At 43.8% G+C, this 19554-nt stretch overlaps 1 protein-coding gene across 5 annotated transcripts in view; it reads right to left on the reverse strand.

Moving 5' to 3' along the window:
* Positions 1-457: 457 nt before the first annotated feature.
* The window catches only part of LOC128324900 (nuclear GTPase SLIP-GC-like), an 86408-nt gene continuing 67311 nt past the window's right edge, over positions 458-19554 (reverse strand). For all 5 annotated transcript variants that reach the window (XM_053250059.1, XM_053250092.1, XM_053250072.1 and 2 more), the window contains 7 exons: positions 16885-17042; positions 14997-15092; positions 12294-12408; positions 6286-6394; positions 3672-3808; positions 2494-2584; positions 458-1188 (listed from right to left, as the gene is read on the reverse strand). In XM_053250059.1, coding sequence (XP_053106034.1) covers positions 1097-1188; positions 2494-2584; positions 3672-3808; positions 6286-6394; positions 12294-12408; positions 14997-15092; positions 16885-17042 — 798 coding nt within the window. In that variant the 3' untranslated portion in view covers positions 458-1096. The remainder of the gene's footprint in view (positions 1189-2493; positions 2585-3671; positions 3809-6285; positions 6395-12293; positions 12409-14996; positions 15093-16884; positions 17043-19554) is intronic.

Raw genomic sequence — 19554 nt, forward strand, 5'->3', positions numbered from 1 at the left:
GTCTCCAGTTGCCACTGGTACGTACGTCTGATGGCATCTCAGAGGCAGGCCTTCTCTGTAGCTGCTCTGGGGCTGTGGAATGCGCTCCTTGCGGAAATCCATAATTTGAACTCTTTATTGGCTTTTAGGAGAGCCCTTAAAACCTATTTGTTTGGCCTAGCCTTCCGGGTTTTAAAACTGTAGTAAAGGGTTTTTAATGTTGTAACCTGGTTCATTGTTTAATTGTTGTTTTATGGTGTTTTATAATCTCTGTTTCAATTGTTAATTGATTCTAACTGTTTTGTTTTAATTGTAAACCACCCTGAGCCATTTTGGAAAGGCAGTATAGAAATTGAATGAATGAATGAATGAATTCCCTCCCACCCATCATCTGAACCCACACCTGAGGACCACGGATATCAGGGTGACAGGAAATTTGGGGGTCCCCAACGACTGGCACACTTCAGTTTTGGTAGCATCAATTTCTCTTTAATCTCTTTAATCAATTGCAATCTCCTCTAGTGTCACTAGATGGCAGCAACGCACTATTTGACTGGCTGGCTTCAGGAAACAATGCCCATCAAACTCCTTGATGCCAGCAAATAGGGAACTATTGATCCGTGGGGGTTGCTCTGTATTGGGGATAGCCTACGTCTGTGCCCACTGAGATTGGAGGTTTACCAGGGGCAACAACTGTAGCTGCTATCTCCTTATTCTCTGCTCCCAACCCTGGAAATCCTACTCAAAGGAACACAGCTACCTTATGCTGAAGTTCCTGCTCCTTCACGGAGGTGCAGTTGGAGCCCAGCCTAGGGTTTCATTCCATGTGTGGAGGGAATCTGGCCAGCTCAGCCCTCACTTTGGGGTGACTTGAGCCTTACGCCTTCCCTTCCTGGGAGAGGCCGCCTGCCTGATTGGTTCAACCCAACCCCAAATCCCACGGATTAGTTATCTCTAATTGTGCCAATATTTCGACCAAAATATAAGGTGCAATTCTTAAAAGAAAAGGGGAGGGACAGAGAGAGGAGAGGAAGACATCATGAGGAAATGTCCATTTCACAAGTTGCAGGAGTCAATTGATGGGCCAGACTGACTGAATCATCCTGAGGCTGACACTTTAAGGAGCCTCGTCTTTGCCATCCCTTCCTTGTTCCTCAGTATTCAATTCTCTATAGAGACGCTCAATTTCTTGACACTCCTCTGTAATATCTGCAAAAGAAGAAGAAGACGAGGAAGAGAAGGAAAGAGATATTCCATGTTACTGGATCCTCAGAGTGGAGTCCTCCTTCTCAGGGGCGTAACTACCATTAGGCAAGGGGAGGCGGCTGCCTGGGGGCCCCACGCCTCGAGGCCCCCCCCCCAGAGGCAAGTCACATGTGAAGTGAGTGTGTGTGTGTCAGCGAGGGGCCCATTTTAAAATTTTGTCTCTGGGCCCACTCCAGCCTCGTTACGCCCAGAAACAGATATCTGCTGGGCGAGTTCTCCTCCCACCATTGAGCAGGAGGAATGACCTAGATATCTTCGACAGGTCTTTCTGAAACTCAATATCCCAGATCCTTCGTTTAATATCCAAGAGACCATATTACTCCTATATTACAGGAGTTACACTGGCTGCCAATAGGTTTCTGGGCAAAATAAAAAGTGCAAGTTATAACCTATAAAGCCCTAAACAGCTTGGGACCACGGTATTTAAGAGAGTGACTTCTTCTGCACGATCCTCATTGTCCACTGCGTTCGTCAGGGGAGGCCCGTCTGTGGCTACCTTCAAGTCGTTTGGTGGCCACTCAGGGACAGGCCTTCTTAGTTGCTGCTCCAAGACTTTGGAATGCGCTTCCCGTTGACATAAGACCTTCCCCATCTCTAGTGGTTTTTAAAAGATCTTTGAAGACTCATCTTTTTAACCAGGCCTTTTAGCTTTTGTAATTTTAAATATTGTAAATTGTTTTTGTTTTTAGGCAGCTTTTTGGAGTTTTAATTGATAAATGTTTTGTGCTTTTGTATTGTTTTATGATTGTGAACTGCCCCGAGACTTTGGTTCGGGGCAGTATAGAAATGTATTAAATTTCCACTCAGGGATCCACCCAGTTTTTCCTAAACACAAATCTGAAATCCTGGAGGAGCGGGAGGAGGAAGAGGAGCTGCAGCAGAAAACTGCAGCCATTGTAGCTAGGGATGATGGGAGTTGTAGTCCAACATAATCTGGGGACTACAGTTGGGAGCTCTTGCCATAAAAAATGTAATCATTGAGATAACATAACAAGTATTTGGCCCAGAGCAAAAGAGTCATTCACCTCATAATGGGGTAGTGACCAAAATAGCTTGGCAGAGGGTCTTAGGAAGCTCCAGAAGATCCTTTTCCACATATCTGGCCAAGTCACCCATTTACATTTTGAAAGATAAATGGGTGCTGTCTTTCTGTGTGTCATGGAAGCATATTCCATTCATCCATTCATTCGATTTCTATACCGCCCTTCCAAAAATGGCTCAGGGCATTTGGTGCTTCTCCACACTTACCTGGCAACCTCACAGCCAGCTGCTCCTGCGGCAACCAGATCAGTTTGAGCACAATGGATATTTCTTTTTTCAAGCACTCCACGATGTCTTCCTGCAGGTCACCAAGATATGAAAGTGTCACTGGGAGGGGCCATGGCTCAGGGGCAGTCAGAGCTCAGCAGCCCGAGCAGGGTGGGAAGGGGGGACAAGCAATGCCCTTGCATCGCATTTCCCAGCCCCACAGCACATCTGCAGTGGCCACCCCTCAGAAGCTCCCCGGGACTGTGCAGGAGATGGTTGAGGCAGATTGTGACGGAGAGGAGAGGTTTAGTTCACCCCAACGGTTCACCCTTGCTAACTAAACAAAGAGGCATCTTTCAAAGTGGTGATTCTCTTATATTTAGCAGGGGGGAGCAACTGGCCCTGTCCAACCCCAGCGCAGCATCCCTCCAGTGGATGTGGCTGGTATCTGCCTTATGTTTCTTTTTAGATTGTGAGCCCTTTGGGGACAGGGGCTCACAATCTTTATTTACGTATTATTTATTTTTCTATATAAACCGTTTTGAGAACTTTGGTTGACGAGCAGTATATAAATATTGTCATAGCAGTAGCAGCAGAGCAAGCATGTGTGAGAAGAGCAAGCCCATTACAAAGCATCTCGAGACAGATGAATAAGGTTCAAAAGCAAGCAAGCTTTATTGGGGAAGTTACATGCTTGGATAGAAAGCCTGTGTCCTTGAGCTTTCTGTCTTCATAGTGTAGAGCAGAGAGGGAGAGAGAAAAGCTGCATGGCTAATGGAGAATGCAGCAGAGCAGGGAGCAAGAAGGAGGCAGGGAGAGACCCCGAGAATATCAGTCTACTAATCAGAGAAAGCCAGAGAAGGAATAAAGAGGGAGACCCTTCCTCACTATCTCTGCTCCTAATGCCCCTAGTGGTCACTCGGATAGAAGGCGCCTTGCAAACAGAGAATGCAACTGGAGCTGAGTCTCCAACAGATTGTGCCAACAATTACACCGTCATGAAGGGGAGGGCCATCACTGGCTATTGAGCATCGACACTCTATGGGACCACCACGTTCATGTGCTGGGGAGCAAAAGGGAAGAGGTGTGGGTGGGAAGCTGGACACTGGGTGAGACGGACCTCTCTGGTCTGATCCAGCAGGGATGCTCTTATGCTCTTAAGTGGCTCCCCACCTTACCTTCAGTTGACTCAAAGAACTCATCATCTTTAATTTGGCCTTCTCAAACATGCTGTTGTTCACCTCTTTCTTAATATTCTTCCTGAAGATTCCTTTCATCTTCTCACAGGTTCCAAGTCCCCTAACTCTTGAGGCCTCTGTGAAAGCAAGAAGGCTCAAAATGTTACTCATGAGGAGCAAAGGAGGTAGGGCTCAGGTGTGGGTCTTTGCCCTTGCCCTTGCAATGCCTAGTTATCCAGTGAATTCATATCAACCCAGGAGTGGGGAAGCTGCTTCAGACGAGCTGGGGGGCAGCTCCATGCTGAGTGCACTACAGTAGTCAAGCCGGGATGTAACCAGTGCATGGGTAACGGATGTCAGAGCTGCCTTTTCCAGGTGGGGCTGAAGCTGGCAAAAAGAGCTCCTGACTAGCAGGGTTACCTGGGCACCCAAGTACAAAGCTGGCTCGAGAAATAACTGCAACATCTGAACAAGCTTGGTCCTTTGTGGGGAGCACAAGCTCATCGAGAATAAGCTGTGCACCAACACCTGGGCAGCTCATTTGCCGTCATTTAGCCCAGCACCGCCTCCAGGCACCAGTCCAGAATTTCCACTGCCTCCCTGGCAGAAGATGACTTAAATTTGATTGGGGGGGGGCATTGTCAGCAGCATATTGATGATGATGCAGTCCATACCCTTGGATGCTTCCCCCACCCCACACACACACATGTATTCATCCATTCCATGTATATACTGCCTTTCATAAAAGTTATCCCATGAGTTTCATCCAGGTGTTAAATTGCATGGCGGACAGGACATACACTTGTAGCAGCACATCAGCCCATGGCCCTGGGGGAGGGCAGAAGTCCCCAGTGCCATCTTCCAGGAACAGCTCTCCAGGCAGGATCAGGACCACCACAGAGTGATGCACCCCCAGTCAGAACCAAGAGAGTGGCCCTAACCCAGATAGATGCCATGGGCCTTTTCTCTGGCATCCTTATGGATGCATGCAGGCTGCCACACACAGCACTAACTGCACACTTAGAAAGTGGGAACACTCTTGTACAATCGGGGTGGGGCAATTTTTTGGACACTCTCTCTGTGCTCTGGGAGCATTCTTTGAAGCCACCCCTGAGAGTCGAACAGCCTTCAAGGGTAGTAGCTGCTTATAAGAGCCTAGACAGGATCGCCGTCTTCAATATGGGGCGGGGGGATAATTCCAAAAAGGATATTCTCAAAAGCCAAGAGAAACAAAGAGCTCTTCTAATGTCAAAAATCACTCCTACTCCGGGTATCACCTAGCACGCTGCTGCAGATACTTCCACCCTCAGCAAACTATATATGAGGGAACTCCTACCAACTCTCTTTGTAATGCTTCTTACTTGAAACAATACTTGGTCCCGTCCCCCCATTAAGGTAACCAGGGAGTCATGCCTAGTTCATTCTGCTTATATTTATTCATTTAAAATATCTCTGTCTCATCCCTCCAGCACACTACCACTCAAGGCAGCTTACAATTAAAAACACCAATAAATACAATGACAATGTAACAGGCAACAGCTGTAAAAACAGAGGTTAAAACTGGTTGAAGCAGATTTAAATGCCTCAGAAGAGGAGGGCTTCAGAGCTCTTTTTAAGACTCCTCAGGGAGGAAATTGGCGAGGCTCCTCTTGTGGACATGCCAGAGACAGGGGCCACTCCCAAGAAGGCCCTGTCCTGGTCCCCACCCTCTGAATCTGTGTCTATGGCAGGGCTGAGAGCAGGGCTGTGAAGAGAAAGAAAGGGCCCCAGCAGGCTCATTAGCTGAATGTGTTTCAACAGGTACCTTGGTGGTCCCAAGCCATGAAGTGCTCTGAAGGTCAGAAGCAGCCCTTTGAATCTGGCCTGGAAGCAATCTGGCAGCCAGTGAAGTTGTTGCAGGATAGGCACAACACTTGCATAGGTATGACATGTATGTCATCCTATGGAAAGGATACCATGTCTTTCCTAGCAGATAACCTGTGCCTTCATGTAATCATTGGGAGACCAAACTCTGAGTTTTTCTCCCCCAGCCTCGAGAGAAACACATGAAGAACTCCTGGTATTGAAGCAGCACACCCAGCAGCAGCGGGGGCGGGAGGGGGGTGCGGGGAGAGATGTGGATTCTATAGGATGCCTATGGGAACCCACCAAACAAAGCTGACCTCACAGAGAATTCAATGCATGTGAGATGGGATGGATCTTGTTGAAAGTTGCTTGACTCTTGCTATATCTCAAAAAGGTATCTATACTGAGGACCAGATAATAGAAAGGATGGATGGATGTTAAGTAGGTAATCAGCTGATAGACTAATATTTATTAGTTTTATTCACTACTACTACTATTTAAGCTACTGTTCTTTCTCCGGAAGTGGGAGCATTAACATCTGAATAAAACATTATGCACAGAAATATAGGACTTAAATTGCTCTATGAAGGACGCCTTAGAATGTGGAAGAGACCCACACCATACACAGCAAGATCTCCCATCTACACTTGCTCCAACCCTTGCCCAGAAACTCAAGAATGCTCTTCTATAAGCATTGCCAAGTTGAGTTCCTCCAAACATAAACTGAACGAAGCTCAGTCCATAACTGCCCTGCTGGGAAATTTCCTACCTTGATAATGGAGCCTTAGAACATCTTGGATGAATACCGGAGGAGACTGGTAGATGTCCATCTTTCTCCGGAGGATTTCTTGTCTTAGTTTTGTTAGGATGACATCTATCTGTGGGGATCAAAATAGTGTTCTGGAATTTCCCTTGATAGCTGCTTAAGCACAGAAATGATGGTCTCAAAACTGAGCTCACCTCTTGACCGTGCAGGAGCTCACAAAACCAGCACTTCAAAAGGAGAACTGGTCATGCAGTAGAGAGCATGAATTGTCCCCTTTGCTATGCAGGGTCCACCCTGGTTTGCATTTTTGATGGGTGACTACATCTGAGCGCTATAAGATGTTCCCCTTGGGGGATGGGGCTGTAGCTCAGTGGTAGAGCATCTGCTTACAGGCAGAAAGTCCCAGGTTCACTCCCTGGAAGAGTCTCCAACAGGGGCGGAGCCACCATTGGGCAAAAGGGTTCAAAGAACCCAGGCTGCCCACCAATCAGGGGCCGTGAGCACGGCCCCAGACACACACCCCGAGTCTGACATCAGATACGGGGGCATTATCCTTCACTTTTTTCTAGTTTTTAGCTAGGTTTTTTGTGTTGGTTTTCCAATATTGTTCAAACAGTTTTTTCTTTTTCCACATTCGGCTGATTGGCTAGCGTTTACTTTTGCCTTTTAACTTAGCCCTCTTCGGCAGTCACTTCAGCCTCCTTGTCTCCTCCATTTTGGAGCATGCCCGCGCCAAGGTGTTAATGGGGGATTCCTCTTAGAAGCCCCCCCCCCTCCTTTTTTGCCTTTCCAAGCAGCTCCAGCCTTACTGCCCTCTGAAAAGCCCTCTGAAAATCTCGCAAGCCTTTCCCGCTCCAGCGGAGGCTCCCATGGTGGCTGCCGTTTCCTTGCAACACAAGGCACCTAATACATCCAGTCGTGCTGAAGAGCAATGAGACCTTCCCAAAGAGGGACTAGCCATTCCCCATGCATGTGTGCTTCCTTACAAACCAGCTTACAGAAGGCGAAGCCACACTCCAAGCTGCTTGCGGCACAGAAGCCTGAATAAAGGGAAGGACAAACACCACTCGCTGATAAATCAGTTTACTAGGGGCAAAGCCACGCTCTAAGGAGCTTGCTTCACGAAGGCTAAAGAGGGGGAGGACGACCACCACCCAGTGGGCGATCTATTGGCGTCCTGGAGCTATTCCCCAGTGGTCATTGCGGGGGGGGGGATTCGGCTGGTCCTCGCAGTCCCCCCCCCCCCCCACACCACCCAAGCCAGATAGCAGTTGACCTGCATTTGATGGGTGCAAGCTTCCCTTCCCATTGGCCACAGAGAAATAGGGCAGTCTAGCGTCTTTTCCTTGGGAGGAGAAAAATTTTCCTTGGGAGGAGAAAAAACAGTCAAAAAATTAGCACAAGATAATAAAGAATTTAAATCAAGGGTTGACACTTTAGAGAAGGATGTGTGATCACTGAAAGATGACAAAGAAAAATTATTAGATCAAATGGCATTGCTGGAATTAAGACAAAAAGAGAGATTCTTAAGGTTCAGGGGCATCCCAGAGAAAGCTGACCAGAATATTAAGAAGTTACTTGGGGAAGAACTTGCATCACTTTTGGGAATTACAGCTGGAGAGATGGAGGCACAGATTGAGACAGCTTTTCACCTAAATTCAGATTTCGCTACAAGAAATAAATTAACTAAAGATTGCTTGGTGCAATTTACATCTAAATCAATTACTGAGCGAATTTTTCAGGCTCACTTTGCTACAGCTCTCACAACTGAAGCTCACCAGATAAAAATTCTGGAAGAAATTCCAGCTAGAATTTTAAGAAAACGTAAGGATTACAAATTTTTGACTGATGCATTAAATGACAATGGAATACGTTTTAGGTGGGAACTACCAGAGGGAGTTTCTTTCTTCTACAAGGGTAAGAAGAATAGATTCACTGCGCTTCTTAAAGTGCAAGAATTTTGGTGGAAATACAAAAAAGACTTATCTCCTGAGTATTCTGCTTCCTCAGCACATAATTAGAACTAGACTACATGGATTACAAACGAAATTACAGATTTTTTTCTTGGAACATTAATGGCTTAAATTCAAAAGTTAAAAGAAATAGAGTTTTTCAGCTTCTTAAGAAACAAAATTTGGACATTGTGTGCTTACAAGAGACCCATATTAGAAAGCAAGATAGAAAATTTTTGGTTAATAAGACTTTAGGACAAGAATTTGTTTCTTCAGATAAGAAAAAAAAAAAAGAGGGGTAGTATTTTATGTCAAACAACAATTTGAACCCAAATTGATTTTTAAAGATGAAGAAGGCAGGTTATTAGCATTGGAAATTCTAATTTCCGGGATTAAAGCAGTGATAATTGGAATTTATGTCCCTAATGAAAAGAAAGTTGAATTTTATAACTACTTGGATCAAAAGATGGCGGAGTTATCGAATGTCAATTTGATTATATTGGGAGATTTTAATGGAGTTATTTCGACATCTTTGGACAGAAAATCCGATATATCGGATAGGAACTTACAAGGTAAACTTCCCAAAGTATTCTTTGACTTAGTAGAACACATGGATCTTTATGATTTGTGAAGAATTAAAAATTCCAATGCAAAAGAATATACTTATTTCTCTGAAAGATATCAATCGCATTCAAGGATAGATATGGTTTGGACATCTAAAGCTATTACACCATGTATGGAAAGGATGGATATTTTACCTAGGACCTTTTCATATCATAACCCAATTTGTTTTACATGGAAGAAGAAAGGAACGACTTCATTTCGTTGGAGATTGAATGAATACCTCTTGAAAAAACCAGACGTCGTGGAGAAAGCTAAAAAGAAACTAAAGGACTATTTTGAATTGAATTTAAACCAGGGAATGGACAATAAAATTGTCTGGGATGCAAGTAAAGCGGTTATGAGAGGTTTTTTTATACAGCAAAATTCATACTTTAAAAAGCAAAGAGGATTGAAAAAAGAGATATTATTGATGCAGATCTCCAAAAAGGAAAGGGAATTATTATGGGCTAAAGATAAGAAGACGGTTACTCAAGCTATCAAAATGTTGCAACAACAACTTCCTATGTTGATAGCAAATGAACTGGAACAGAATTTGAAATATGTTAAACAAAGGACATTTGAGTTTGCAAACAAACCAGGCAAGTTGTTAGCTTGGAAAATTAGATCTGAGAGGAAGAAAAATTATATATCCAAAATACTTACAAAAAATGGGTTCTCTTATGATGGAAAGGAAATAAGAGCGGAATTTTTAAAATATTATTCAGAATTATATAAAGGCAAAATAGTTGAAGATAAAAAAATTGAGCAGTTTCTCAGGAACAAAAATATTCCAAAACTCACTAAGGAACAAATAGAAATTATGAATGCTCCGATAACAATTATGGAAGTAACAGAAGCAATAAATCAAGCTAAGCCCAACAAGGCCCCAGGGCCTGATGGACTGTCAGCTTTGTACTATAAATCAATTAAAGATCAAATCCTACAACCTCTTCAATGGACTATGAATGATATTCTACAAAAAGGGATTATGCCGGATTCGTGGAAGTATGCAAATATTGCAGTAATCCCAAAACCAGATCAAGACTTAACGTCAGTTAAAAATTATAGACCAATTTCACTTTTAAATAATGATTACAAACTTTTTGCTGCCATTTTGGCAAGAAGAATGAAGGTTATATTAAGGCATTTTATTCATGAAGATCAAGCTGGATTTTTGCCAAAGAGACAACTGAGAGACAATGTCAGAACAGTCTTGAATGTATTGGAGTACTATGAAAAACATAATGATAAACAGATGGCGATGATCTTTTTGGATGCAGAGAAAGCTTTTGACAATATTTCATGGCAATTTATGTGGAGATTACTAGAGGTAATGACTGCTGGCAACAATTTTATTAGGGCAATTAAGACAATTTATTCGGAGCAATATGCTAAGATTATTATAAATGGGGAACTATCAGACAATTGTGTAATACAAAAAGGGACTAGACAAGGATGTCCACTTTCCCCATTGCTTTTCATATTGGTTCTAGAAGTGCTTTGTAGAACTATCAGAGAAGATGATAAATTACATGGTCCCAAAATTGGGAAACAGGATTACAAGTTGAGAGCCTTTGCAGATGATGTTGTGCTGTTTTTAGAGAATCCAATGGACAAGATTGAAAGACTCTTGGATAAAATATAACAATTTGGTCAGCTGGCTGGATACTATATAAATAAGACTAAGACCAAGGTCTTAATTAGAAATATGGATCAGAAAACCAAGGACAGATTCTCTGAAATAAGTGAGTTGAAAGTGGAGAAGAAAGTTAAATATCTGGGGGTCTGGTTATCAAATAACAATTCCTTGTTGTTCATAAATAACTATGTTAAAATACGGAATTCAGTGAAAATTGATCTACAAAGATGGTCTAAAATGAATTTGTCTTTAATGGGAAGAATTTCAGTGGTGAAAATGAATGTCTTGCCTAAAATGTTGTTTCTCTTTCAGACTATTCCCATAATTAACACTTTAACTTGTTTTAAGCAATGGCAGAAGGACATAACTAAGTTTGTTTGGCAGGGGAAAAGACCAAGAATTAATTTTAAGAATCTAACAGATGCAAAGGAAAGAGGTGGTCTTACCTTGCCAGACCTAAGGTTATATTTTGATGCTGTTTGTTTGACATGGTTAAAAGAATGGATATCATTAAGGAACCCTAGAATTCTTGATTTGGAAGGATTTGACAGAAGGTTTGGATGGCATGCGTATCTGTGGTATGAAAAAAGTAAAATACATAAAGACTTTTTGAACCACTATGTGAGAAGGAGTTTAATGAGGGTGTGGTTAAAATACAAAAATTGGTTTAAACCTAAAACTCCGTTATGGATATCTCCGATTGAGGCCTTATCACGTAAAGAAGTAAATATGCAAATGTGTTGGGGTACCTATAGGGATTTGTTACATTTTCAGGAAAAGGATTGTAAGTTAAAAAGTTTAACTGAAATACAAGATTTGGTTAGAGATTGGTTTCAGTATCATCAGTTAAATGAGATATATAAGAAAGACTTTAAAGTTGGATTTGAGGATCAGACTTCAAATTTTGAGAAGGAATTATGTCAAAATGATGAAAAATTAGTTTCTAAAATGTATAAACTGTTGCTTCTGGAGGAGACAAGAGAGGAAGTGGTTAAAACGACTATGATAAAGTGGGCTCAAGATGTGGGGCGTAATATAGAAATGGCAGCCTGGGAAAAGTTATGGAAAAATTATTTAAAATTCACTGCATGTTATGCTATAAAAGAAAACTATTATAAAATGATGTATAGATGGTATCTGACACCAAAAAAATTGGCATTAATGTAAAAAAATGTTTCAAACAAATGTTGGAAGTGTGGACATTCTGAAGGCACCTTTTTTCGTATGTGGTGGACCTGTGGGAAGGCTAAAGCCTATTGGGATATGATTTATAATGAATTAAAGAAAATATTTAAAATGATATTTCCTAAGAAGCCAGAATCCTTCCTGCTGGGAATAACACAAGGTGTAATCTCTACAACTAATTCAACATTTTTTATGTATGCTTCTACGGCGGCCAGAATAATATCTGCACAGAAATGGAAGAGTAATGAACTGCCTTCAAAAGAAGACTGGCTGATAAAAATCTTGGAATATGTGGAGATGGCAAAACTTACAGCACTAATAAGAGACCAAAACTTGGAATCTTTTAAAGAAGATTGGAAACCATTCTTGTTGTATCTAAAGAATTACTTTCCTACTATGGACTTTACAGCAGGGTTTGAAATTTAGTAAAAAACTGCAGGTTGGGTAGATTAGCTATGTTTGTAAGGGTTTGAATTTTTATTATAGCAAGGGTAAATTTTATAGTTGATGATTCAAGAAGAGATGTGTGCGGGAAGTCCACCTTTTTGTGTGTATTTGCAATGAATGATAATATTACTACTGTTAAAATTAATAAAAATTGAATTTGGAAAAAAAAAAGAATTTGAACTTACTTCACAATTGAAGGTTTCTATCTCGGAGCGGCCATTTGGTAGCTTGTTGGCTTTTCCAATTTGCTCTATCTTCTTCTGCCCTACATCTTTAAAGTTCTTCAGCAGGTCCCACAGACTTTGGATACAATTTGAATTATAAGATACATATTAAACAAAAACAAAGTGGTGAGCTTCACCCTCTCCTACTCTAAGCAACAAATGGGGAAGGGGCGGATCAGAATGGCAGCTACAAGAAGGGCACATCCATGCTCAGGGATGTGTGAACCAGTCGTGAGATTCATTTAGAATATCAAACGTATGTACTGCATCAGTCTGCCACATAGTTACAAGCTGCATGTCTTTACTAACCAGCATGCATGTTCTTATACTCAACTTTATCTGTAGTTTACATGAGCACGTAGTACAAGAAATATAATTTTGTTTTTGTTTGCTTTTTTAAACTCAATACTTGCAGCAGTCCCAGTGGTGAGAGGTCCTTGGGACCCAATTCATACATTATGTTCAGCTTCTAGAGTAGGGTTCCCAACAGTCCCAGTTTAGTTGGGACATCCCAGATTTCCAGGGGAAAGTAGCCGTCCCATCTGGGATGCCATTTCCCCCGTATTTTGGCTCTGCAGTGAATCTGCCCTTCAAACAAGCAAAAAGCACTCTAACTAATTTTTTTAAAATTTCCCTACAGCTCCACAGCCATAGACGTCCATTCCTCCCTTCCCTCCGCTTCTCCTGGTGTGCTTAGACTCATCTCATCTCTCCCTTATCCTGAATGACAAGCAAGGCTGGTCTTGGACCATAACAAAAAAGAAAGACTGACATACTCAGCAGCAAAGAAAATGCTGTTTCTGGTCATCAGCCGGCATTCCCTTCGCTGCAGCACTTGTCAATCAGGATGAAGGCAGAGTGGGTTGAATCTAAGGACATAGCCAGCCACTAATGAGGAGTGTAGGTGGGAGGGTTGATGCTTAGCACTCCTCCCTAAGGATGAGCAAACAGGTTCGAATTCGAACTGGTTCAAAATTGAACCGGTTCAGTTTGAGGGTTTGAACTCAAACCAAACAGGGCATTAAACTGGCAATGCTGGTCCAAATTCAAACCAAACAGAGCCTGGTCCTATTCAAACTGGTCCGAACCAGTTTGACGGTCTGAACCTCCAAAACTGGGTTGGGATGGTAGGCACCCATGGGTGCCAACTACCACCCAAACACCAAAGCAATCGGACACTCCTGTGATTTTTAATGATGGGAGGTTTGCATTTTCCCCATAGGGCATAATAGGGACTCAAACTGGTCTGTTATTCCCTATGCTGAGCACCCAGGGGCACAAAACTGGGGTAGGTGGTAAGACCCCAGGGTGTCTACCACCCACTGAACCCCAAAGCAATCGGACACTCCTGCGATTTTAGATTATTTTTTGAAGGTTTTTCCAAAAAAAAAATTCATTTTCACCATAGGGAATAATGGGAATTTGAGGATGTCCCAACTGCCCCCCTGGGGGTGCCTGGGCACCAAAGTGGGTTTGGGTGCAAGGCAGGTATGGCCACAACTCCCTCCGGGAACCCCAGACCAGTGGGGTTTATGGTTTATTTTTGTATATTTTAAAAAAGATTTCAGCCTGTTTCAATGCAATGAGTAGGAGTCCCTCCCCCATTCATAAGTAGAACAGTGTGTGACCTTAATTGCTGTGAAGTCTGAACTCAGAGTTCACAGCAATTAAGGTCACACACTGTTCATTGCATTGAAACAGGCTAAAATCTTTTTTTAAATTAAATAAACCAAGAACCCCACTGGCTTGGGGCTCCCAGGGGGAGTTGTGGCCATATCTGCTTTGCACCCAAACCTGCTTTGGTACCCAGGCACCCCCCCACCCTCCGGGAGGCAGTTAGGGCATCCTCAAATCTCCATTATTTCCTATGGGGGAAATGGGGGGGGGAAATCTTCCCCAAAAAATCTAAAATTGCAGGAGTGTCCACTTGCTTTGGGGTTTGGTGGGTGGTAGGCACCCCTGGGTTCCTACCATCCACCCCAGTTTTGTGCCCCTGGGTGCACTGCATAAGGAATAATGGGCCAGTTTGACTCCCCATTATACCCTATGTAGAACACTTTTAGAACCAGTTCGAGTTGGGTTTGAATTGGAACCAAACCAAGGGGCGGGGGGTACAAGCAAAATCAAAATCGAACCTACCCACCCTGGTTCGAATTGGGTTCAAATTCAAACCCAACAGGCCAAACTGGTTTTGTGTACATTCTTCTGGAGAGGACTTGTCTGGGTTGTTACGGAAATGGAGAGGAACCTTCTGATCTGAGTGAACAGTTCCAGTGAGTTGGGGAGGGGGCAGACTAAGATAGGAAATCTCTTCGCTCAGCAGGGGAGGGAGTTTGCTTGCTTTGTTTCTTCTTTGTGTTCAAAGCCATGGGGGAGAAGAGGAAGGCGTTGTGATCCTGACTGCTGCATGCTTTTCAATTGCAAGACTTTGGCCAGAGCTTAACTTTCTGATTTTTTTTAAAAAATTGTACCCTGACTTTCTGCATCCAAGCACAGCTTCAAACTCTAATCAGGTAGATTACCTGGTTAAGAACAATTTAAATCTGCTTAGACTGCAATCTTGTGCATGGTTAGAATGCCCTGTAAGGCTACAGTCTTAGATTGAACACAATGGGACATTTTCTCAAGTTTGCACTGTAAGGCTGTACTTGTGTGTAAACGTACCCTCCTTCATCTGTCCCTCTCTGCTGCAGGTTCCCACAGCCTGGCCTCGCCTCCGAGACAGTAGTGAGGGTTGCCTGGGTTGAATTTTCCACATTTCTGCTTAAAAAAAAAGGGGGGGGGATCTCAGGTTCAAGGGTTGGATGATCTTTATAAAAGAGACTGTAGATCAATTGTATAGAGCACATCTCCTCCTCCAGCAGGATCCCACCTCAGCTCCTGCACCTAACACTGGCCCCGCCCTTGAGATGGCCACCCCGAGATGTCCCTGCCACACACACACACCCGACTTGTGTCCCATCCCATATTTGGGCAACAGAATATTTGCAACCCTACAACCTGGGCCAAGAGTAAGTTGGGTTTTTCTAACTGCCTGTCCCAGGCCAGGTTACCTAAGGTCCTCCTTGGTCATAGTGAACCATCATTCTGACCCAGACCCAGAATCTCTCACCTGCCTTTATTTACATGTCCCCCCCTAAGTAGGCCACACTTAGGCCCTACCATAGAGTGTAACATAGCCGGTTCTCCCCGACCTTTTTTGGATTGGCTACCCGAGACCTTTGGGGTAACTTGAGTCCCACAACCCGCCTGGTTACTCTGCTCAAATTTAAGTTGCTATAAGAGAATCTACACACTTTAATTAACATCAAAGAGTCTACTCTCACTTCCTATACAAGAATCCACATAGAATTAATAGCGGTTATGGTTTGTATTAGCAAAAAGGGTACAGGAGAACCTCGTTATATGTGGATTCTATATCCACGGTTTCACATATTCACGGGTGTCTAATTGACACCCAGTTTCCTTATCTGCAGATACAAAGGGGTTAAAACCCATGTATCCGTGGTTCTTAGAAGGCTGGAAGTGACCACGGAGGTCATTTATGGCCACTATTTTGTCCACAAGAGCCATTTTGTGGCTCATTTCAGCCAAAAAAATTTTTTAACTCCACAATTTTGGGGACCATTAGGGGCATTTGGGGGGCATTGCAGGATGCCAGGAGACCTATGGAGCATGGTTGGGCATTTTATTTGGCCCGTTTTGGTGTTGGGGGTAGTTTTTTCTGAGTCTGGGGACCTAACCCCGGCATTCCCATAGACTCAATGACTCATTGTCCACGGTTTTATTATCCGTGGTAATATCACAGAACCCCCGCAGATAATGAGGTCCTTCTGTAATTCATCACAAAACCTGTATTTTGACACACAAGATAACATGCGTGTACTATGCTATGTGGGAAAGCCCTGCATGTTGTGTATATCTCCTTTTTATTTTCTTTTAATAAAGGTGTATTATTGGGTCTCTGCTGTGTCCTTCCTTTGTCTTGAAACAAAACTGTCTGCTTTGTAACACCCCTTCTGGTCCTGGAAGGGTGGGGTAGCACCTCAGAATCCCCCTCCTAACAACCCCTAACAAATCTTGCTCAGAGAAGCTGCTCCCAAAAAATGTTTGTCCTTCAGAAGTCACCCTGCTCACATGAATAGATTTAGGAACAGAGGAAGCTGCCATATACTGAGTCAGACCATTGGTCCATCTAGCTCAGCATTGTCTTCACAGACAGGCAGCGGCTTCTCCCAGGTTGCAGGCAGGAATCTCTCTCAGCCCTCTCTTGGAGATGCTGCCAGGGAGGGGACTTGGAACCTAGAGGCTCTTCCCAGAGCAGCTCCATCCCCTGAGGGGAATATCTTGCAGTGCTCACACTTCGAGTCTCCCATTCAAATGCAACCAGGGCAGACCCTGCTTAGCTAAGGGGACAAGTCATGTTCTTGTGTGTTAATTTAATTCACTTCTGAGTATGATCCAGTTGTAACAAAGCTAGACAAATGTGAGTGAGCCCAGACTGAATTATCCAGAGAAAATCAGCACCAGAGCTTCTGAGAGCGTCTCTTACCTGAATATGCCTCCAAATGTGCCATCAATTTTATCATAAATAGGTCTTGCAAGATTGTCATTGAAATCAATGCGTGCAAATGCCTTAGAGACATAAACACCATTCCTCTCACACACAGCTTTCAGTGTCCTGTGGAAACCTCTATTACTGGTGCCTTTCTAAAAAATTGCAAACAATTACTTTCATGAATCAGTTAAGTTGAGACCACTGCTGAATGTCATTTATAACCAATAAGTGTGATAAGACCACTAGAAAACAGTGTACATGAGGAAAGACCAAAAGGAACTGAGCATATTTGTTTGTTTGTTTAATTTTTTAAAAAAAATTATATCCCACTTTTCTGCCAAAGAATTGAAGGCAGCTTACACCACAAAAGTTTAAAACGTTCATAATGAGCCATCAAAAGATCGAGAAGATACTAGTTCAGATGATAGTTCCAGCATGTGATTAGATTCCTCTACCCGTTTACAAATGATCATCCGAATGGGAAATCATGCATTCTCTACCCTGGATTTAAATACTAGATCTAATGTAAGATTTAGAATGTGGGGTAGTAGCCACTATCATGTGATTAGATGATCATCTGAATTGCAATGTGGTATTTTTCCCGCTTAACCAGAGTTTGAATTGTAAACAGCACAGGGCCCAAGACTGGATCATCCAGTTACGCAGGTGGGACTTACTTTTGTCACAATTTTTCCCCCTGCCTGAGGTGGAGAGTTGTGAGAGAGTCCTTTTGATCTCTGACACACTAACTGACATAGGTGGATTAGGTGCCGCTTACAAGACAAGCCTGGTGTTTTCAAGTTTCACCCACTTCCTGGTATAAAATAAATGTGAAAAAAAGTGTGCAGTGCTCCCTCTAATTTTTCCCATCTCTGTGCGGAATGAGTTTTGTTCTGGGCGGCAATATCAAGGCACTGTGTGTGCACACCCTGCATTCAGAGTGGAGCCTTCCTAATTCATCCTGAGTGGGATCTAAAATTAACTGAGCAGACATCAGAAAACTTGTGAGTGCATGCATACGTGCACGACGTAGAGGGAACAGTGACTGTGTGTGCATGCCTATGTTTGTTTGTTTTTTAATTTAAAAATATATATATCCCACTTTTCTGACAAAGGACTGAAGTTTTAAACATGAATTTTAATTTTTTTTTATTTTTTTGCTGCGACAAGAAAAAAAGGGGAAGTTTTACCCAGCAAGCCTTAAGGATGGCCCCTGGCCCCTTGTCGTCACCCCCCCCCCCCCACACACACACACACAGACTTTCCAGAGCCCCACTTCAAGCCTCTTCAGTCACTGCCCACCCACCAGCCACCCTGCATGTCTTCCTGCTGGATCTGACAGAGCATTTTGCCCAGGAAGATCCCAGTCAGTGACGTAGAGTTTGCAAGAGGAGAGAGCCCAAGGGGAGGTGGGGGGAGCCAGACCATCAGGCATGACCCTTAACGCATAGGGGCCACACACCTGCCCACATGTACCTACTTCCCCATTCAGGTGAATGGGGAAATAGAGACACGTGGGCAGGTATGGGGTCACCCCATTTCCTTGCCAGGGCTGGCTTAAGGCTGTGGCCACAATGGCACTGGCCACAGCTGCTGAGGTTTAAGTGTGCCAAAAAAACCAAAGAGCCACCGGTGGCCATTCCAAGTGCACAGTCCGTGGTGCTGGGCAGCTAGCAGCCAGCCTGCCCGGTCTCCTCGGGGGTGGAGGGGGGGTGGGGGCACTGTCACGGCCAAGTGTGGGCCAGCCTGCCTGCAGCCAGGCCCACATCACTTCCAGCTTCACCGTGCCTGTGCGAGCACATCATCTGACGCAAGGCATGCACACCGCCCGTCACATGAGGGCACTGCCAGCACAAGGGGGAGCCGAGGCTCAGATGAGGAACTTGCCCAGCACAAGGGAGTAGGGTCCAGGGTCGTCCTTTGGGCGGGTTAAGCAGGCCGATCACCCTCAGCCCCATGCTTGGACAGGTCAGCTCCCCAGCCCCATGCTTGGACTGGCTTGGACAGCCCCCATGCACAATGACGAACATGCTTGGGGGGCTGTGTGCTCATGTGTGAGTGTGGGGGAGGGGTGCCAGAGCAAAATTGGTCAGCCCTCTCTCTTGGCCGCCTCTTCCCCACCTTCCAACACCCCACTTACAGCAACAAAACAGTCTTTTCATTCTCCAGCAGAAATCAAGGATTGTGGGCTTGGAAACTGTGAGGATCCTTTCCTATAAAATGACTTTTCCCAGTGTAGCGCTTCCTATATTGCTATCTATCTAAAGCTGCTTGGGCCTCACTCACTCACTCACTGACATGAAACTCCCAGACTAACCCACACACAATATCTATCTAGTTTTTGCATGTAGGTTCTAGACCTCACCCAGACTACACGGGGCGTGGAGGACCCAACCCCCACAAAAATGAATTACCCCCATAAAATGCAAGGAAACTGTCCCATTGAGAACATGGACAATGAAATGTCATAGATACGGAAAAGGCTAGAGTCACACAAAGAGATAAGAGGTTGATATTTGGAAGAATACTTGCAAACTGCAAGGACTTTTACTAATATATATACCTGGGGTGCACCCTGAGATCTCCAAACATGCCTACTTAATTTGTGTACTTCAAACTAGCAGGCAGGTAAGCATGTCTCCATAGAAGACAAAAGAGCCAAAG

This window comes from Hemicordylus capensis, chromosome 1 (assembly GCF_027244095.1).
Source record: "Hemicordylus capensis ecotype Gifberg chromosome 1, rHemCap1.1.pri, whole genome shotgun sequence".
Taxonomy (NCBI): domain Eukaryota; kingdom Metazoa; phylum Chordata; class Lepidosauria; order Squamata; family Cordylidae; genus Hemicordylus; species Hemicordylus capensis.